At 41.5% G+C, this 16432-nt stretch overlaps 1 protein-coding gene across 1 annotated transcript in view; it reads right to left on the reverse strand.

The window, feature by feature from the left end:
* Window positions 1-16432, reverse strand: part of DYRK4 (dual specificity tyrosine phosphorylation regulated kinase 4) — a 60678-nt gene that overhangs the window by 43997 nt on the left and 249 nt on the right. Inside the window, 1 exon segment of the mRNA XM_064376810.1 lies at window positions 10891-10921. Coding sequence (XP_064232880.1) covers window positions 10891-10921 — 31 coding nt within the window.

Here is a 16432-nt window from a genome sequence, read left to right on the forward strand (position 1 = left end):
CCAGCAAATTCCATCTGCCTGTTTCAGCTAGCTCACCTTTCTCCAATAAAAGCTGAACTTTTATTGGAGTGGTGGCTCAAGCCTATAATCCCAGCACTTTGGGAGACCGAGGCGGGTGGATCACGAGGTCAAGAGATCGAAACCATCCTGGTCAACATGGTGAAACCTCGTCTCTACTAAAAATACAAAAAATTAGCTGGGCACGGTGGCGCGTGCCTGTAATCCCAGCTACTCAGGAGGCTGAGGCAGGAGAATTGCCTGAACCCAGGAGGCAGAGGTTGCGGTGAGCCGAGATCGCGCCATTGCACTCCAGCCTGGGTAACAAGAGCGAAACTCCGTCTCAAAAAAAAAAAAAAATGCTGAGTTCAGCTTAAAAGCTGATGATTAAAGGAAGGAGGAAAGTCTAAACCAGCGTACTCACCCGCCCCTACTCTGTACCTGGCATTTATGCAAAATAGCTACAAAGGTGCCAAACTGTTCTGTCCAGTTACTTGGTCCTGTGATCCTGCTCTTCTTCGTGCCTCAAAGACTCTTCCAGCAACACCTCCCTCCTGCCTCCCCAAGCCAGAAGGACACACAGCATCACTGAGTTGGGATGGACCTTGGAGATGCATTCATTCTTAACGTGTTTACTGAGCACGTCTATGTTCCAGGCAGTGCACTAAGCACAGAAAATCACACAGTCCAGGCTTCCTAGAGGTAGAGCCCAGAAACCTGTATTTTAAGCTTCCCCAAGTGAGTTCTGTACAGACAGATTTGTAAGCCACATTCTAATATAATCCCCTCCTTTGGAACTAGTCTCTCCCACCTCTGAACTTGTGTTTTCCTTTATGTCATTGATGTTTATGTATCCGTTCTAACTTTTTATGAATTCGTCTCATACTCCCCCAGGAGATTCCATGGCAACAAACATTAGGCTTTCCATGATGGGCCAGCTCTGGAACTTCAAGACCAGTCCCTCTGGCTGGGTCATCGGAGGGTCCCACAGAGCTTACCCTACGTGTCAGTGTCCATGCCATCATGACAAGAGCCCAAAGTGAGCTGGGACCGGCTCCAGAGCCAAGCTTGGATCTGCTGCATGTCTCAGGAGGGAGTAGGGTTTCACTGAGTGTCTTCTTCCTGACACTGCTTCTTTGTAGGATGTCACAGGGAAGTGCCTCAGTTGCAAATTCACATTAATTAACACAAGCTGACAATCATCTCACTTTCAAAAGTGAGTCAGGGCTGGGCGCGGTGGTTCACGCCTGTAATCCTAACACTTTGGGAGGTCGAGGCAGGTGGATCACCTGAGGTTGGGAGTTGGAGACCAACCTGGCCAATGGTTTTAGTAGAGACGGTGAAATCCCGTCTCTACTAAAAATACAAAAATTAATTAGCCGGGCGTGGTGGCGGGCGCCTATAGTCCCAGCAACTTGGGAAGCTGAAGCATGAGAATCACTTGAACTCGGGAGGCAGAGGTTGCAGTGAGCTGAGATCACGCCACTGCATTCCAGCCTCGGCCACAGAGCGAGACTCTGTCTCAAAAGAATAAATCAATAAAAGTAAGAGGCAGAATGCTTTTTCAAACTTCAAATTGTCACATGATTTCTCACTGTGAGTGGCATAATTATGTGAGAATAAAGATACCCCTTCACGATTCTTTGCCCACTATACCCCGAGTTCAAGCACACCTACTGTAATGGTCTCTTATTAAGCAGCTTTCCCGCCTCTCCCCAGTCCATCCTATCCTCTACCCTGCCTCCTGAGTGCCCTCAGAAATTAAACATGAGCATCTGATCACATTAGTAAGTTACCTATATCTCCTAGCGACTTCCCAGGAAGTAGAAGTCCTGGCTCACAAAGCGCCGCCAGCCTGAACCCTTCTCATGGCCCTCTCCCTGCCTTTTGGCTCCTGCCATTTTCAAATATGGCACTGTTCCACATCTCAGCACTTTTACTCCTGCTCTGTTTCTGCTTGGAATGCTCTCCCATCATTCACCCCACCACCACGTCACCGAGTCCATGTCCTGATCGTTTACCTGCATTGAGGCCCCGGCTGTAGCAGCACTTTCTCCAGGAAGCCTCTGTGATCATTCCCTCTTGTATTCATATTCGTAAGCCACTCGCTACCCCATGGTCTGTACTTCTACCACAGCACCGGCAAAGGCTTGTTAGACAAGGTTGTTCTACTAGTTTCTTCTGCTGGTCTGCAAGACTCTTTAATAAAAGCCCTGGGTCTTACCTCAAAGCCTAACATGATATCCTGCATTAGAGATTGGGCATGCCTAACCTGAAATGCTCCAAAATCCATAACCTTTTGAGTGTCAACAATGACACCACTCGTGCACAAACTTTGTTTCATGCACAAAATTATTAAAAATACTGTATAAAGTTGCCTTCAGGCCATGTGCATAAAGCATATCTGAAACATAAATGAATTTTTTGTCTAGAGTTGGGTCCCGTCTCCAAAATATCTCATTATGTATATGCAAATATTCTTAAATCTGAAAAAATCTGAAACTCAAAACACTTTTGTTCCCAAGTATTTCGGATAAGAGATACTCAATCTGTAGTAGGCATTTAATATGCACTAAAGGAGGAGGAAAAGAAGGTGAGAGTGAAGGAAAGGAGAGAGGGAGGGAAGGAGCAAGAATTTTCAGGACCTAGCATTTGTCCTGAAAGATCTGAGACTTTAGGCCACCCAGAGAGACAGCTGAGCTTTGATTTCAGCCCTTCCCCTCCTGGTGGGCAGTCCACCCTTGCCCCATTCTAGCCTCATTCCTGCTCCTAGTGGCTTCTATTCCCACCAGGAAACAGTGATCCCCCATTCCCTGGCCTTTCTTTTGGAAGAAGAGCCTCTAATCAGCAAATTCACACAAGAGAATCTTCTCTGCTCATGCCTGCCTCTCAAAGGCAACTGCAGGCCGGGCGCGGTGGCTCAAGCCTGTAATCCCAGCACTTAGGGAGGCCGAGGCGGGTGGATCACGAGGTCAAGAGATCGAGACCATCCTGGTCAACATAGTGAAACCCCATCTCTACTAAAAATACAAAAAATTAGCTGGGCATGGTGGCACGTGCCTGTAATCCCAGCTACTCAGGAGGCTGAGGCAGGAGAATTGCCTGAACCCAGGAGGCAGAGGTTGCGGTGAGCTGAGATCGCGCCATTGCACTCCAGTCTGGGTAACAAGAGCGAAACTCCGTCTCAAAAAAGAAAAAAAAAAAAAACGGCAACTGCAATTGCAAAGAGAACCCTGGAAAAGGAAACACTTTGTTCCAAATAAATGAATTGGTACTAAAAGGAGACAAGACATGGTTCATGGTAGGAAAGAAGAACCTATCTGGCTGAAGCCTGTTCCCATTACAAATCGAACTGACCTGACCATGTAATCTCTGTGTCAGAGTGGATGAAAGAGGAACCTTGAAGGGTGAAATTCCCAGTCCCAAGTCCACTTCAGTGTCTTGTCCCTAGGTGCTCTGCCTTCCCTCTATTCTGAATTCTCATCATGTCAGGCCCTGACCCCCAGCACGCACAGGCTCTCTCACCTTGGGTAAAAAGCTCTGTTTACCCAAGGGCCACAGGGCAGTATATGTCCTGCTCTTTCACCCCAAGACCCAAAGGATAATAGGACTGGTCTATTTAGGGCTAGTTAAAGCAGAACTCCAGAGGCATTGAGTCATCTTATTACTACCTTGGTCCAAACGCTGGATGTCCTCATCTGGACAGTCAGGGAAGAGAGCAACTGGACTCTGCAGGCCTCAGGCCACCCAGTCTTTTCAGAAAGGCACACCTCCATCACACCATCCTGCCTCAGTCATACTTCACAGGCAATTTTCCTATTTTCTCAGCTGACACCTCTTTCCCGTTAAAAAAAAAAATCCCCAAGTGCCTGGTGGTTGGATGGGCAAGTGAAGCTCAACTTCTGTGATATCAACTCACAGCTTCTTCCTTACAGGCTCTGTCATCCTTCCCAGAGGCCAGAACTACCAAGAGTTAAAAACAAATGCATTCACACAGGGAGCGGGTGTGACCAGGAGAGAGAAAGAAACTCTTTGGGGATTTTCTACAGAACGCAACTAGTTAGACAATTAGGCTCAGCAGAGCATCACAAAGAATTGAGAGGGAGGAAGGAAGGTTCCTGGGCTCCTAAGAATCCCCATAAAGGATTAAGCTATCCTGGCTGCTACTGACCCTGAACAAATCACAGCATCTCTCCCACGGCCACTTGAAGCTAAGAGTCTACCTTTAAAGCCCCTTTGCTGTGCACAAGGAAGCCCAGGAAGCCTAGATAGGGAGGAGACACCTTCAGATGACACCGACAGCCACAGCTGCACCCCCGAGACCCATTAGTGGGATGAATGTAGCCAGCCTCTTGGGAGGACCAGATTTTCATCTTACAGATGTAGTAGGCTCCCTGGGGTCCTGCCCACCAGCTCTGTCTCTGGTAGAGGTGGAAAGAGGAGACCCTGCCATCTATTGTCTAGCTGTCTGGAGTCAATTTCTAATGCATTCAGTTCAGGGTCTTCAGGAGATACTTGGTCTTCTGGACTTCTGTTAAATGTACCTTGGAAAATCATGATGCTGAATGTGATCTTAGGGCATGTGTTGTATAATGCCTTTATTTTACAGACGGAGAAAGAGAGGCAAAGATTATCCAAGTGACTTGTCCAAGATAACACAATTAACAGCAGCAAGCCCAAGTCTAGAACCTAAGCCCTCTAGCCTCTTTTTACTGTCTCATGCTGCCACCCAGTGATCTCCTCTGACCTCTTTGTGTTCTGCCAGGAAACCGAGTGGCAAAGGATTATAAACAACCTTCCCTTCAAGGTCTCTAATTAAAAATAAGATCATGCTTTTACTCTGATAGTGCCTGAATACAGTTGACAATGGAGACATTCAGAAAACAAACATTCATTCTATAAATTAGACTCTAAATTTTCTATAACATAACGTGTATTTATGCATCATATAGGAGGGTTTGAGTAGATGATTTCTAAGGCTCTGTTTGTATCGATTTAGAGAGAATGCCTTTGCATGCTTTTGCATATGTTATTTCTTCTACCTAAAATGCCCTCCCTCCGGTCCACATGCAGCCTCTTTGCGTAACTCCAGGGGGAATGATCCATTCAGAAGAAAATATGAATAAGGAGTCCTGTAACACATGCCATGTGACAGTACAAAAGTGGCTGGCATGTCAGCGAAGCATGATATGGTACCCTGGGCATTAGCCAATGGCTTCAGAAAACTTTGGGCTCCCAGAGAACTGTTTCTACCTGCATGAGAGCACTGCCATGCCTCCCTGTCACTTGTCCATACACTCCCACTAGACTGTGCATACTGCGAAAGGAGATGTGCATTGTTTATTCTTGTATCCCAGCACAGAAAACAATGCTTGACTTCAGTAATCAAATATGGGATGATTTAATAAAAGAGTTCATCAGTCAAGGGTCTTAAAGGCTTCACAGGATAGAGTAAAGTACACAGACTTCAGAGTCAGACAGATTTTGGCTGGCATTCTTACTCTGCCACTTGCTGGCTATGTGGCTTTGGCAAACTATTTACACTCTCTCAGGCTCAGCTGCCTTTTCCACAAAACAAGACTAGTAAGCTCACATTTTAATAAAAGAAAAGAAAAAGTTAAAAGATACAAGACAACAAGGTGCTGTGGGTGAGAATTAGCGGAAACTATGAACACCGGAATCTGATCCCGCCCCCCATAATTCCAAGTACTTATATTTCCAAATATAATATCCAAATATTGGAATTATCAGGTAAAACTTATAAATTAACTATGCGTAACTTGCTTGAAGAAATTAAAGAGCCTAAAAATGTGAGTAAAGTGTAAGACTGCATGCAAATAACCAAACAGATTTTAAAATGAACAAATTAGAACTTTCAAAACTAAAAAATACAACAGTTGAATTTAAAAACCAAATGAATGGGCTTAATAACATATTACACATAGCCAAAGAGAGCGTGAGTGAACTGGAAAAGACGGGTTTGAAGAAATTAACCAGCAAACAGCAAAGAGACAGATGAAAAATCTAGTCAGAGATTATAGACGTAGAGGATAAAACAAGGTCTAACTTACATTTAATTTGAGTTTCAGAAGAAGAGAAAGAATATGAAAGACATAATGACAAAATGGCTAGAAGAATTTTTCAGAACTAATGAAAGGCAAAATTATAAAACTTTCAGAAGGCAATATCTGTATAACTTCAGAGTAGGGAACAATTTATTAAGACAAAAAGTGCATACCATAAATTCAACGGCTTTTAATTCATTACTTCTGTTTATCAAAAAACAACATGAAGAAAGTAAAAAGAAAACCCAAGATTATATAAAAGCTGCAGGATAAAAGAGATTACTACACAAATGTCAACTGCTCTCTTATATACCAGAAATGAACCATTGGAATTTGAAATTAAAAGCACATTATCATTTACATTAACACTCCCAAGAAATTGAAATACTTAGCTATAAATATGACAAAATATATATAAGATCTATCTGAGAAAAACTACAAGACTCTGACAGAAGAAATCAAAGAGGATCTAAATAAATTGAGATCTTTTCCATGTTCATGATCAGGCTAAATCTCATTAAGATGTTAGTTCTTCCCAACTTAATCTGTAGATTCCACACAATTCCAATCAGAATTCCAGCAAGTTATTTCATGGACATCAATAAACTGATTCTAAAGTTCATGTGGAAAAAGAAAAGACCTAGAATAGCCAACACAAAACTGAAGAACAGCAAAGTTAGACGACTGATGACCCAACCTCAAGACTTACTATAAAGCTACAGCGATCAAGACAGTGTAGCACTGCAGAAAGAATAGACAAATAGTTCAATGGAACAAATAGAGGTCCCATAAATAGACCCACACAAACAGAGTCAAGTGATCATTGACAAAGGAGCAAAATCAATTATGGAGAAAGGAGTCTCTTCAACAAATAGTACTAAGCCCAACATGGTGATACACGCCTGAAGTACCAACTACTCAGAGGCTGAGACCAGAAGATCACTTGAAGTCACGAGTTTGAGACCAGCCTGGGAAATGCAGTAAGACCTATCACAAACAAACAAAAACAGTGCTGGCACAATTGAACACCACATACAAAAATATTAACCTAGACACAGACCTTATACCTTCCACAAAAATTAACTCAAAATGGCTCATAGACCTACCTATTAATCACAAATCTATAAAACTTCTAGAAGATGACACAGAAGAAAATCTAGATAACCTTCAGTTCAGTAGTGACTTTTTAGCTCCAATAAAAAAAGCACAATCATGATGAAGAAAACGGATAAGCTGGACTTCATTAAAATTAAAACTTCTTCGCAGAAGACTTTGTTAAGGAAATGAAAAGAGAAAACACAGACTGGTAGAAAATAAGTGCAAAACACATATCTAATAAGGGATTTGTGTCTACATATACAAAGAACTCTTAAAATTCAACAATAAGGAAGCAATCCAGTTAAAAATTGGCAAAATATCTGAATAAACACCAGCTCTCCAAATAAGATATATAGATGTCAAACATGCATATGAAAAGATCCTCAATATTATGTTATTAGGCACTTGCAAATTGAAACAATGCGATGCCACTACACACCTACTAGAATGTCCAAAACCATACACTTTGACAACACCAAATGCTGGCAAGGAGGTGACATAACAGGAATTCTTATTCGTTGTTGGTGGGAAGGCAGAATGGTACAGCTAGTTTGGAGGATAATGTAGCAGTTTCATTTGAAGCTAAATATAGGCTTAACCTACAATCCAGCAATCATGCTCCTTGGTATTTACCCAAATTAACTAAAAAAATGTATATCCATATAAAAAACCTGCACATGAATGTTATGGCAGATCTGTTTATAACTGCTAAAATAATTGGAAGCAACCAAATTGTTCTTCAATCAGTGAATGGATAAACAAACTGGTACATCCATACAGTGCAGTATTATTCACTGATAAAAGGAAATAAGCTATCAAGCCATCAAAAAGACGTGGAGAACTTCACTAAATGAAAAAAGCCAGTCTGAAAAGGCAACGTACTGCATGATTCTATGGTACAACACTCTAGAAAAGGCAAAACTAAGGAGATAGAAAAGAGTGGTTGCTGGGGGTTTGTTGTGGAGGAAACGAATGAATAGATGGACAATGGAGTATTTTTAGGTCAGTGAAACTATCCTTTATCATCCTATAATAGTAGATAAATGACACTATGCCTTTGTCAAACTCCATAGAATGTACAACACAAAGGAGGAACTCTGATGTAGACTATGAACATCAGTTAATAATGTATCAATCTTGGTCCATCAATTGTGCCAACCACACATGAATGTAAAATGTTAATAATAGGAGAGACTGTACAGAGGAATAGGGCATATGGAAAGTGTACTTCTCTGCTCAATTTTTCTCGGAACCTAAAACTCCTCTTTAAAAATTAAGTAAATAAAAAACAGACAAGCCAACAACTAGGAGAAGGTATTTGCAGCACATACAACTGACAAAGGATTAGTAGACAGAGTATGCAAAATATTCTACAAATCAATAAAAAGGACAAACACCACCACAGAAAAATATTTAAATAAAGGCATGACCAGGCATTTCAAAGAAGAGAAAACACAAATGGCCAATAAATATATGAAAAAAGGTTCAATCTCATTAACAATCATCATCAAAATACACGTTTAAATGCAATAAATTGGCCAGGCGCGGTGGCTCACGCCTGTAATACTAGCACTTTGGGAGGCCGAGGTGGGTGGGTCATGAGGTAGGAGATCAAGACCATCCTGGTCAACATGATAAAATCCCTTCTCTACTAAAAATATAAAAAAGCCAGGCGTGGTGGCATGCGCCTGTAGTCCCAGCTACTCGGGAGGCTGAGGCAGAAGAATTGCTAAGATCACACCATTGCACTACAGCCTGGGTGACAGAGTAAGACTCTATCTCAAAAAACAAACAAACAACAACAAAAATTAATTATTGTTAGCAAATTGGCAAACTTAAAAAGTCACACAATATCAGGTACTGAAAAGAACGTGGAATGACTGAACTGTGTGCACACTGCTGTTGACAAGGTACATTGGTACCAGTGTTCTGGAAAACAGTTTGTCATTATCTGGTAAAGTTAAGCATTCACATATCCTGTTACCCAGCAGTTTCCCTCCTGGGACGACACCTTAGAAATGCCTATACAGACGCACTAAGAAACATGCACAGAATGCTCATAGCTGTATCATTTTAAATAGCAAATATGGCCGGACACAGTGGCTCACCCAGCACTTTGGGAGGCCAAGGCTGATAGATCACTTGAGGTCACAAGTTTGAGAGACCAGCCTGGCCAACATGCAGAAACCCCATTTCTACTAAAAATACAAAAGTTAGCTGCACGTGGTGGTGCACACCTGTAATCCCAGCTACTCGGGAGGCTGAGGCACAAGAATAACTTGAACCCGGGAGGCAAGGCTGCAGTGAGCTGAGATTGCACCACTATACTCCAGCCTGGAAGACAAAGCAAGACTCTGTCAAAAAAAAAAAAAAAAATCGGGGCTGGGCATGGTGGCTCACATCTGCAATCCCAGCACTTTGGGAGGCCAAGGTGGGCACATCACTTGAAGTCAGGAGCTCGAAACCAGCCTGGCCAAAATAGTGAAACCCCACCTCTACCAAAAAAACAAAAATTAGCCGGGCATGATGGCAGAAGCCTGTAATCCTAGCTACTTGGGAGGCTGAGACAGGAGAATCACTTGAACCTGGGGCGGAGGTTGCAGTGAGCTGAGATCTCGCCACTGCACTCCAGCCTGAGTGATAGAGTGAGACTCCATCTCAAAAAAAAAAAAAAGTAAAAAATAAATAAATAGCAAAAACATAAGAAAAACCAAAATGTCCATTAATTATAAAACTGATTTAAAAATGTGGTGTTTCTGTATAATGAAACACGGCAGTTAAATTAATTGATAACCAGTGTTCCTAGAACAGAGGATCGTCATCTTATTCATAGTATTTAAATACTCAGGGCACAGGTAATGATCAATCAGAAGAGGCCTAATCTATCCCAGTGAAAGCCAGCCAAATGTTATACCAGTGCACACTGGCTTAGTACTAAGCATAAAAAGCAAGTTGCAGAAGAACACGTAACAGTATGATTCCATGTATATAAAAATCAAAAACATGCAAAATTAGCCAATACATAGTTTAGAAGATTTAGAAACAGATCATCAGTGGAATAATAGATATAGAACTCAACAGAGTAGTTATCTCAGGGGACAATGAACAGGACAAGATGCAGTGGGAAGGGACACATACGGGAGTGCTTTTGTAAAATCTTGTGTTAGGTACACACAAAAGTGGCCATGGTACTGCAGTATCATTCTTTATATCTTACACATATCTCTTTAATATTCTTTCACATATACTCAACACTTAATAATGAGAATTATTTCTTGAAAAGGATGTATGAATTACAGAATAAAATCTGAATCCTGATTTCAGCTTTTATTCCCAGAATGACTTTGGGTACCTTACTATATAAATCTCTTTGGATCTCAGTTTCCTTCTCTGTAAAATGGAGGCGATGACCACCTCAACATTGTTGAAAGAAGCGAGCATACATTGCTATAACACACACGGGAAAGGCAGGGATTGCATTCCGAACATCTCTATTCTCACCTCCAACGTCGAACTGCTACTCTATTTGTCATGGCCTGAAGAAGCTTTCAATAGAAGTATCTATTGCTCTGATTAATTCTTGTACTCAGAGACATGAGCGCCCCCCACCACAATTCCTGCTCATTTCACATTCCTTTGACATAACCAAAAGTAATTTCAAATCTTTGTTCTCCTTTCTTTTATTAGAAATCAAAGCACCAATGAAAATGCAGAACAAAGAAACTGGTACTTCCCATGTAGATCTCAGGAAGAATGGGGCCCTGGGAAAGAATGGGGAAGAGTATGTAAAACTCTCCTTCAGGGCCCCAATTCATCCCAAATGTAGATATTATATACAAGTGTATGCCTATCTTCATTGAGCCACTGATTCTAGACTGGCTGCTTGTGATTATATTTTAGATGTTTTAATGTTAACTTGTAATGATCATTACAAGTTTTTCTAGTCTGAGTCTTCCATTTGCATTTAAAAGTTGAATGCAGACTGGGCACGGTGGCTCACTCCCATAATCCCAACACTTTGGGAGGCCAAGGAGGGTGGATCACAAGATCAGGAGTTTGAGAACAGCCTGGACAATATGGTGAAATTCATCTCTACTAAAAATACAAAAATTAGCCGGGCGGGGTGGCACACACCTGTAGTCCCAGCTACTCCAGAGGCTGAGGCAGAAGAATCGCTTTAATCCAGGAGGCAGAGGTTGCAGTGAGTCTAGACTGTGGCACTGCACTCCAGCCTGGGCGACAGAGTGAGACTCCATCTCAATTTAAAAAAAAAAAGTGAATGCATTACCATAAATAATAGTGTGTCACCTTAAAACCCTAGACAAAACTAGCAATTAACCTTTCTGCTGCTTGCTCTCTCTTCAGTTTTGACTGATGTCCATTCCTTTGCCCAACACCAAATGGTCAGATTAGAATTTTGTTTTGTTCCTGCTTTTTGTGTAGGGAGTGCTGATGAGACAGGGAAATGAAACAATGAATGGCCCTCAGATAGCCTCTTTCACTGTGTGACACTCGTTGATAAGCCCAACTCTTACAGGAAGCCCCTTACTGTTAAATGGAGAGACAGAGGGAAGGTAAAAGACACCAATATTTATTGGGCTTCCAACATTTGCTAGCCAGAGAGCTCACATTCTCTTACCTCATTTAATATCACCGCAATCAAGAGAATGCAGGAATAATTATTCCAGTTTCACAAACAGCAAAGGGTCAGACACAATGACCGAACTGAGGTCTCACAGCTGATGATGAAATGGACACCCGTCCCCAAGTGATAGAAAAGAGCTTTTTATTTTTTATTTTTTTTTGAGACGGAGTTTCGCTCTTGTTACCCAGGCTGGAGTGCAATGGCGCGATCTAGGCTCACCACAACCTCCGCCTTCTGGGTTCAAGCAATTCTCCTGCCTCAGCCTCCTGAGTAGCTGGGATTTCAGGCACGCACCACCATGCCCAGCTAATTTTTTTTTTTTTTTTTTGTATTTTTTTTAGTAGAGACGGGGTTTCACCATGTTGACCAGGATGGTCTCGATCTCTTGACCTCGTGATCCACCCGCCTCGGCCTCCCAAAGTGCTGGGATTACAGGCGTGAGCCACAGCGCCCGGCCCGAAAAGAGCTTTTTAAAAAATGTACGTGACCCCTAAATATTCTGATTTCAGTAGTCTTTAAAACTTCCCTAGGTGTTTCCAACACACAACCAAAGCTGAGAACCACTGGTCTATTCAATTCCAATTCTTTAACTGCCAGGGAAAATGAAGGTGAGTCATTACCATTCTCAGCATTTAATCAAAACATCTGATCTTCCTACAAAGAATCCCAATTTTACAGTTTATGAGTGTTTTATGGCCTGTTTTGTTCTCCACTGCATCCCTAGCCCCTAGAACGACATCTGAAATGAGTAGACAGTAAATATTTGTAGGGGAAAAATGAATAAACACACTCCTGGTTTTTATTCCACAACTACACATCAAGTGCTATTCTGTGCGAGGCACTGACCTAGGTTCTGGGGATCTGGCATTGAACCAGTCCAATAAAACTTTGCCATTGTGCAGTGTCCATTCTAGAGCAGCAATGTCCAACAGAAATATTATATGAGTCATGCAAATAATTTTAAATTTTCTGGTAGACACATTAAAGAGGTAAAAAGAAACAGATGAAATTAATTGTAATAATATGTTTTATTTAACACATATTCAAAATACTACCTTAAAATATAAACAATATAAAATTATTTTACAACTTTATTGAGGTATTAATTGGCATACAATAAAATATAAACTACAATATGATATAAATAAAATACAATAAAATAAGACAAAATATTAACCCCACTATAAAAAATTACTAATACATCATTTTACATTTATTGTTTTCAAACCAAGTCTCTGGAATCTGGTGTGCATCTGACACTCACAGCACGCACCCAGTAGGAGACATGCCAAGGGCCATGTGCCAAGGGCTACCATATTGGACAGTGCAGTTCTAGAGGGCAAGACAGACAATAAACAAGTAAGTAAACAGATTTGTAATTAGAAAGGGTGGGGAAGGAAAGCCTCTCTAAGGAGGTGATATTCGGCAAGTGAAAGGATCTAAGAAATTAACTGAGAAAAAGTACCTATGCTTCTGATGCTGAAACTGCAAATGTGTCTTCAGGATGATTCTGGATGTACTTTGTAGCATCTTGTGGTTGTCAGGGAGATTATAATGTAATATCCTAAATTAACAGCTTCCCTCCCTAGGACTCTCTCCCAGGTTCTCTTCCTGGCATAGACTAACCTGTGATCCTGGAGCTCAGCTAGCTTCTCAAGTCCCAGAAACCAGCTGAGGCAACGCTGAGTTGCAGAAAAGCCAGAAGTCCTCCAGCCTACTGGTTGAGATGACTGAGGACCAAAAGACCTCTGTTCCCCCTGCTGGCAGTTAGGATAAATACAACACGGAGCATTTTCCTGAGAGTTCTTTTTTTTTTTTTTTTTGAGACTGTGTTTCGCTCTTGTTTTCCGGGCTGGAGTGCATTGGCGTCTGGATCTTGGCTCACTGCAATTCTGCTTCCCGGGTTCAAGAGATTCTCCTGCCTCAGCCTCCCGAGTAGCTGGGATTACAGGTGCACGCCACCAGGTCCGGCTAATTTTGTATTTTTAGTAGAGGCAGAGTTTCGCAATGTTGGTCAGATTGGTCTCGAACTCCCGACCTCAGGTGATCCACCCGCCTCTCCCTCCCAAAATGCTGAGATTACAGGCGTGAGCCACCGCTCCGGCCTCCTGAGAGTTCTTTGATCCTTGCCAGCTAAGCAAAAAGGATGCGGAACCTCCACTGGCATCAAGGTTTTACCTCGTGTTAGCCAAATGAATAGGGCATTCTGAAAAGAATCCAGATTACTAGAGAGAGGGCTACACTATTGTCTTAAAGTCAAGTGAAATCACATTTTAAAATTTCCCTTGGCTGAAATGTTACCAAGATCTATATTAAAATATGTGAATACTTGGTTATTATAAACATCACACTTATCATTTGTAATTTTAAATACTGTCAAAACATAAATTATGATAAATTTATTTAAATATTTAAGTTGTCCTCTTAACACCTGCTTGGGGCAGTAGACATGGTAAGATACATAACTCTCTCTTCAGTGTTTTTTTAGATGAAGGGATTATAATTCATACAATTCATTTTCTTTCTCCAATTAGTATCATAACTGTCCACTGAAACCCAAGACTTCATGTGCAAAAACCAGTTACTGACTTGTTTGCATTTCCTTACATAAACCTATTAAATTCAATTGGATGAGAAGTCCATTGAGAAAAACCAACAGACAGTAAGATTTATTTAAGACCCATTAGAATGACTAGCAATACGAAGACAGTAGTTTTAAGTTTAGAGTATTTTTAAATGATACTGCAAATTTGCCAGTAATTATTGTAAAATACAACATGAGCAAATTAATTTTGAAGGTGGTGTTTTTATTTTATTTTATTTTATTATTTATTTTGAGACAGAGTTTTCTTCTGTTGCCCAGGCTGGATGCCGTGGCGCAAGCGCGGCTCACAGCAGCCTCCACCTCCTGGGTTCAAGTGATCCTACTACCTCAGCCTCCCAAGTAGCTGGGACTACAGGTGTGCACTACCACACCCAGATAATTTATTATTGTGATTATTATTTGCAGAGACGGGATCTTGCTATGTTATCTGGGCTGATCTCAAACTCCTGGGCTCAAGTGATCCTCCTACCTCAACCTCCCAAAGTGCTGAGATTACAGGTGTGAATCATCATGCCCAGACTTACTTTATTTTTGACAATTTCTATCATTGTAACTGCAACAGAATTTGCTTTCTTTAAAATTAATTGTAATGTACAAGGAACTTCACAGAAAAACATTTAACAGAGCTGTCATTATGCAACAGAGAGGCACATGGATTTGGTTGGGTGCAGCGGCTCACACCTGTAATCCCAGCAGTTTGGGAGATCAAAGTGGGATGATTGCTTGAACCGAGGAGTTCAAGACCAGTCTGGGCAACATAGCAAGGCCCTTGTCTCTACTTTGAAAAATTTTTTAAATAACAATTAAAAGAGAATATGGGTTTGAATTCCATCCTCCACTCACTGGCATTATAACCACGGGCTAGTTGGCCTTGCTTGTACATCAATTTCCCCCTCTGTACAACGGGGATAATAATAGCACTTGCCACTAAGGCACATGTGTGAGTCACCTCAGCATTCCATAAACGTGCACTCAGGCAGCTTAAAAAAGTGCAAGTTGTAAACCTCATGATGATTTTGCTAAAATAAAATCATAACCAAGACTGTTCTGTTTGCATCATATTTTAACACTTGAAAAGAATGCCATCTTTATTATATTATCATGTTTTGCTGGAGATTTATTATTTCAAATATTTTACAGTACTTTTTATTTTATCGAAATAAGTTTGTTTTAGGTATTCAAAATTGCACCTATAAATTGCAAAATAAACGTGTTTTGTTATATGTGGTAGTGGCACCGGTAGCGGGCTGGAGCCTTAGGGTCTATTTGTATGAGTTCTAATCCCCAGAGGGACAATACTAGGGTTAAATCAGGAAGAGCGCTTGGAAGAGGAAACCTAAAGTCATAATTTTAAGGAAGTGTATGTGATTTATAGGAGGACAGTTTTTGCTAGGCCTTGGGTAGGCTGCTGAACTCTGGTTCTCCCAATCAGTGGTGCAGGCAGGATTCAGAAGTCAAACCTGAGTGCTTTGGGCTGAAGTTTGCTGCAAAACTTTCAGGACAAAGACCCCAAACAATATGATCTTTTGAACAAACTAAGAAATTCAAACTGAGTGGTGTTAGATTTTAAAAATACACCTGATTTAGAAGTTGATCCTATAGATGGTTATTACAAAGTCATCCCATCACAATTTTAACTTCAGTGCAGTGGCACTGCACTAGTTTTTGAGCCAGAGTAAAGGGAAAGACACCACGTCTATCAGGAAAAAAAAGCAGATCTTTTCTGGAAATGTTCTTGAACTATTCCAGGACACTTCTGGTAGGATCCCGCTTATATAGAGCAGAATAAAAGATACCGTGGATGCCCTCATCCAGGGTCTCCTGTAATACAGCTCACCTGTTAGATTAAGGCCTTGCCCTTCTGCTGATTTTCCTTCCACACCCACCCCCAGATTTGGCCCTGCCAATCAGCATGATCCCCCACACCTTTCCCTCTGCACTGTCCCCAGAGGTGCTTGGAGTACAACCATCCGCATTGGATCCTGAGTCCCTAGGTCCTTGCAATACCTCACTTCCCCAATG

This window comes from Aotus nancymaae, unplaced genomic scaffold (assembly GCF_030222135.1).
Source record: "Aotus nancymaae isolate 86718 unplaced genomic scaffold, 86718_ANA_hifiasm-v0.15.2.pri h1tg000016l, whole genome shotgun sequence".
NCBI lineage: Eukaryota > Metazoa > Chordata > Mammalia > Primates > Aotidae > Aotus > Aotus nancymaae.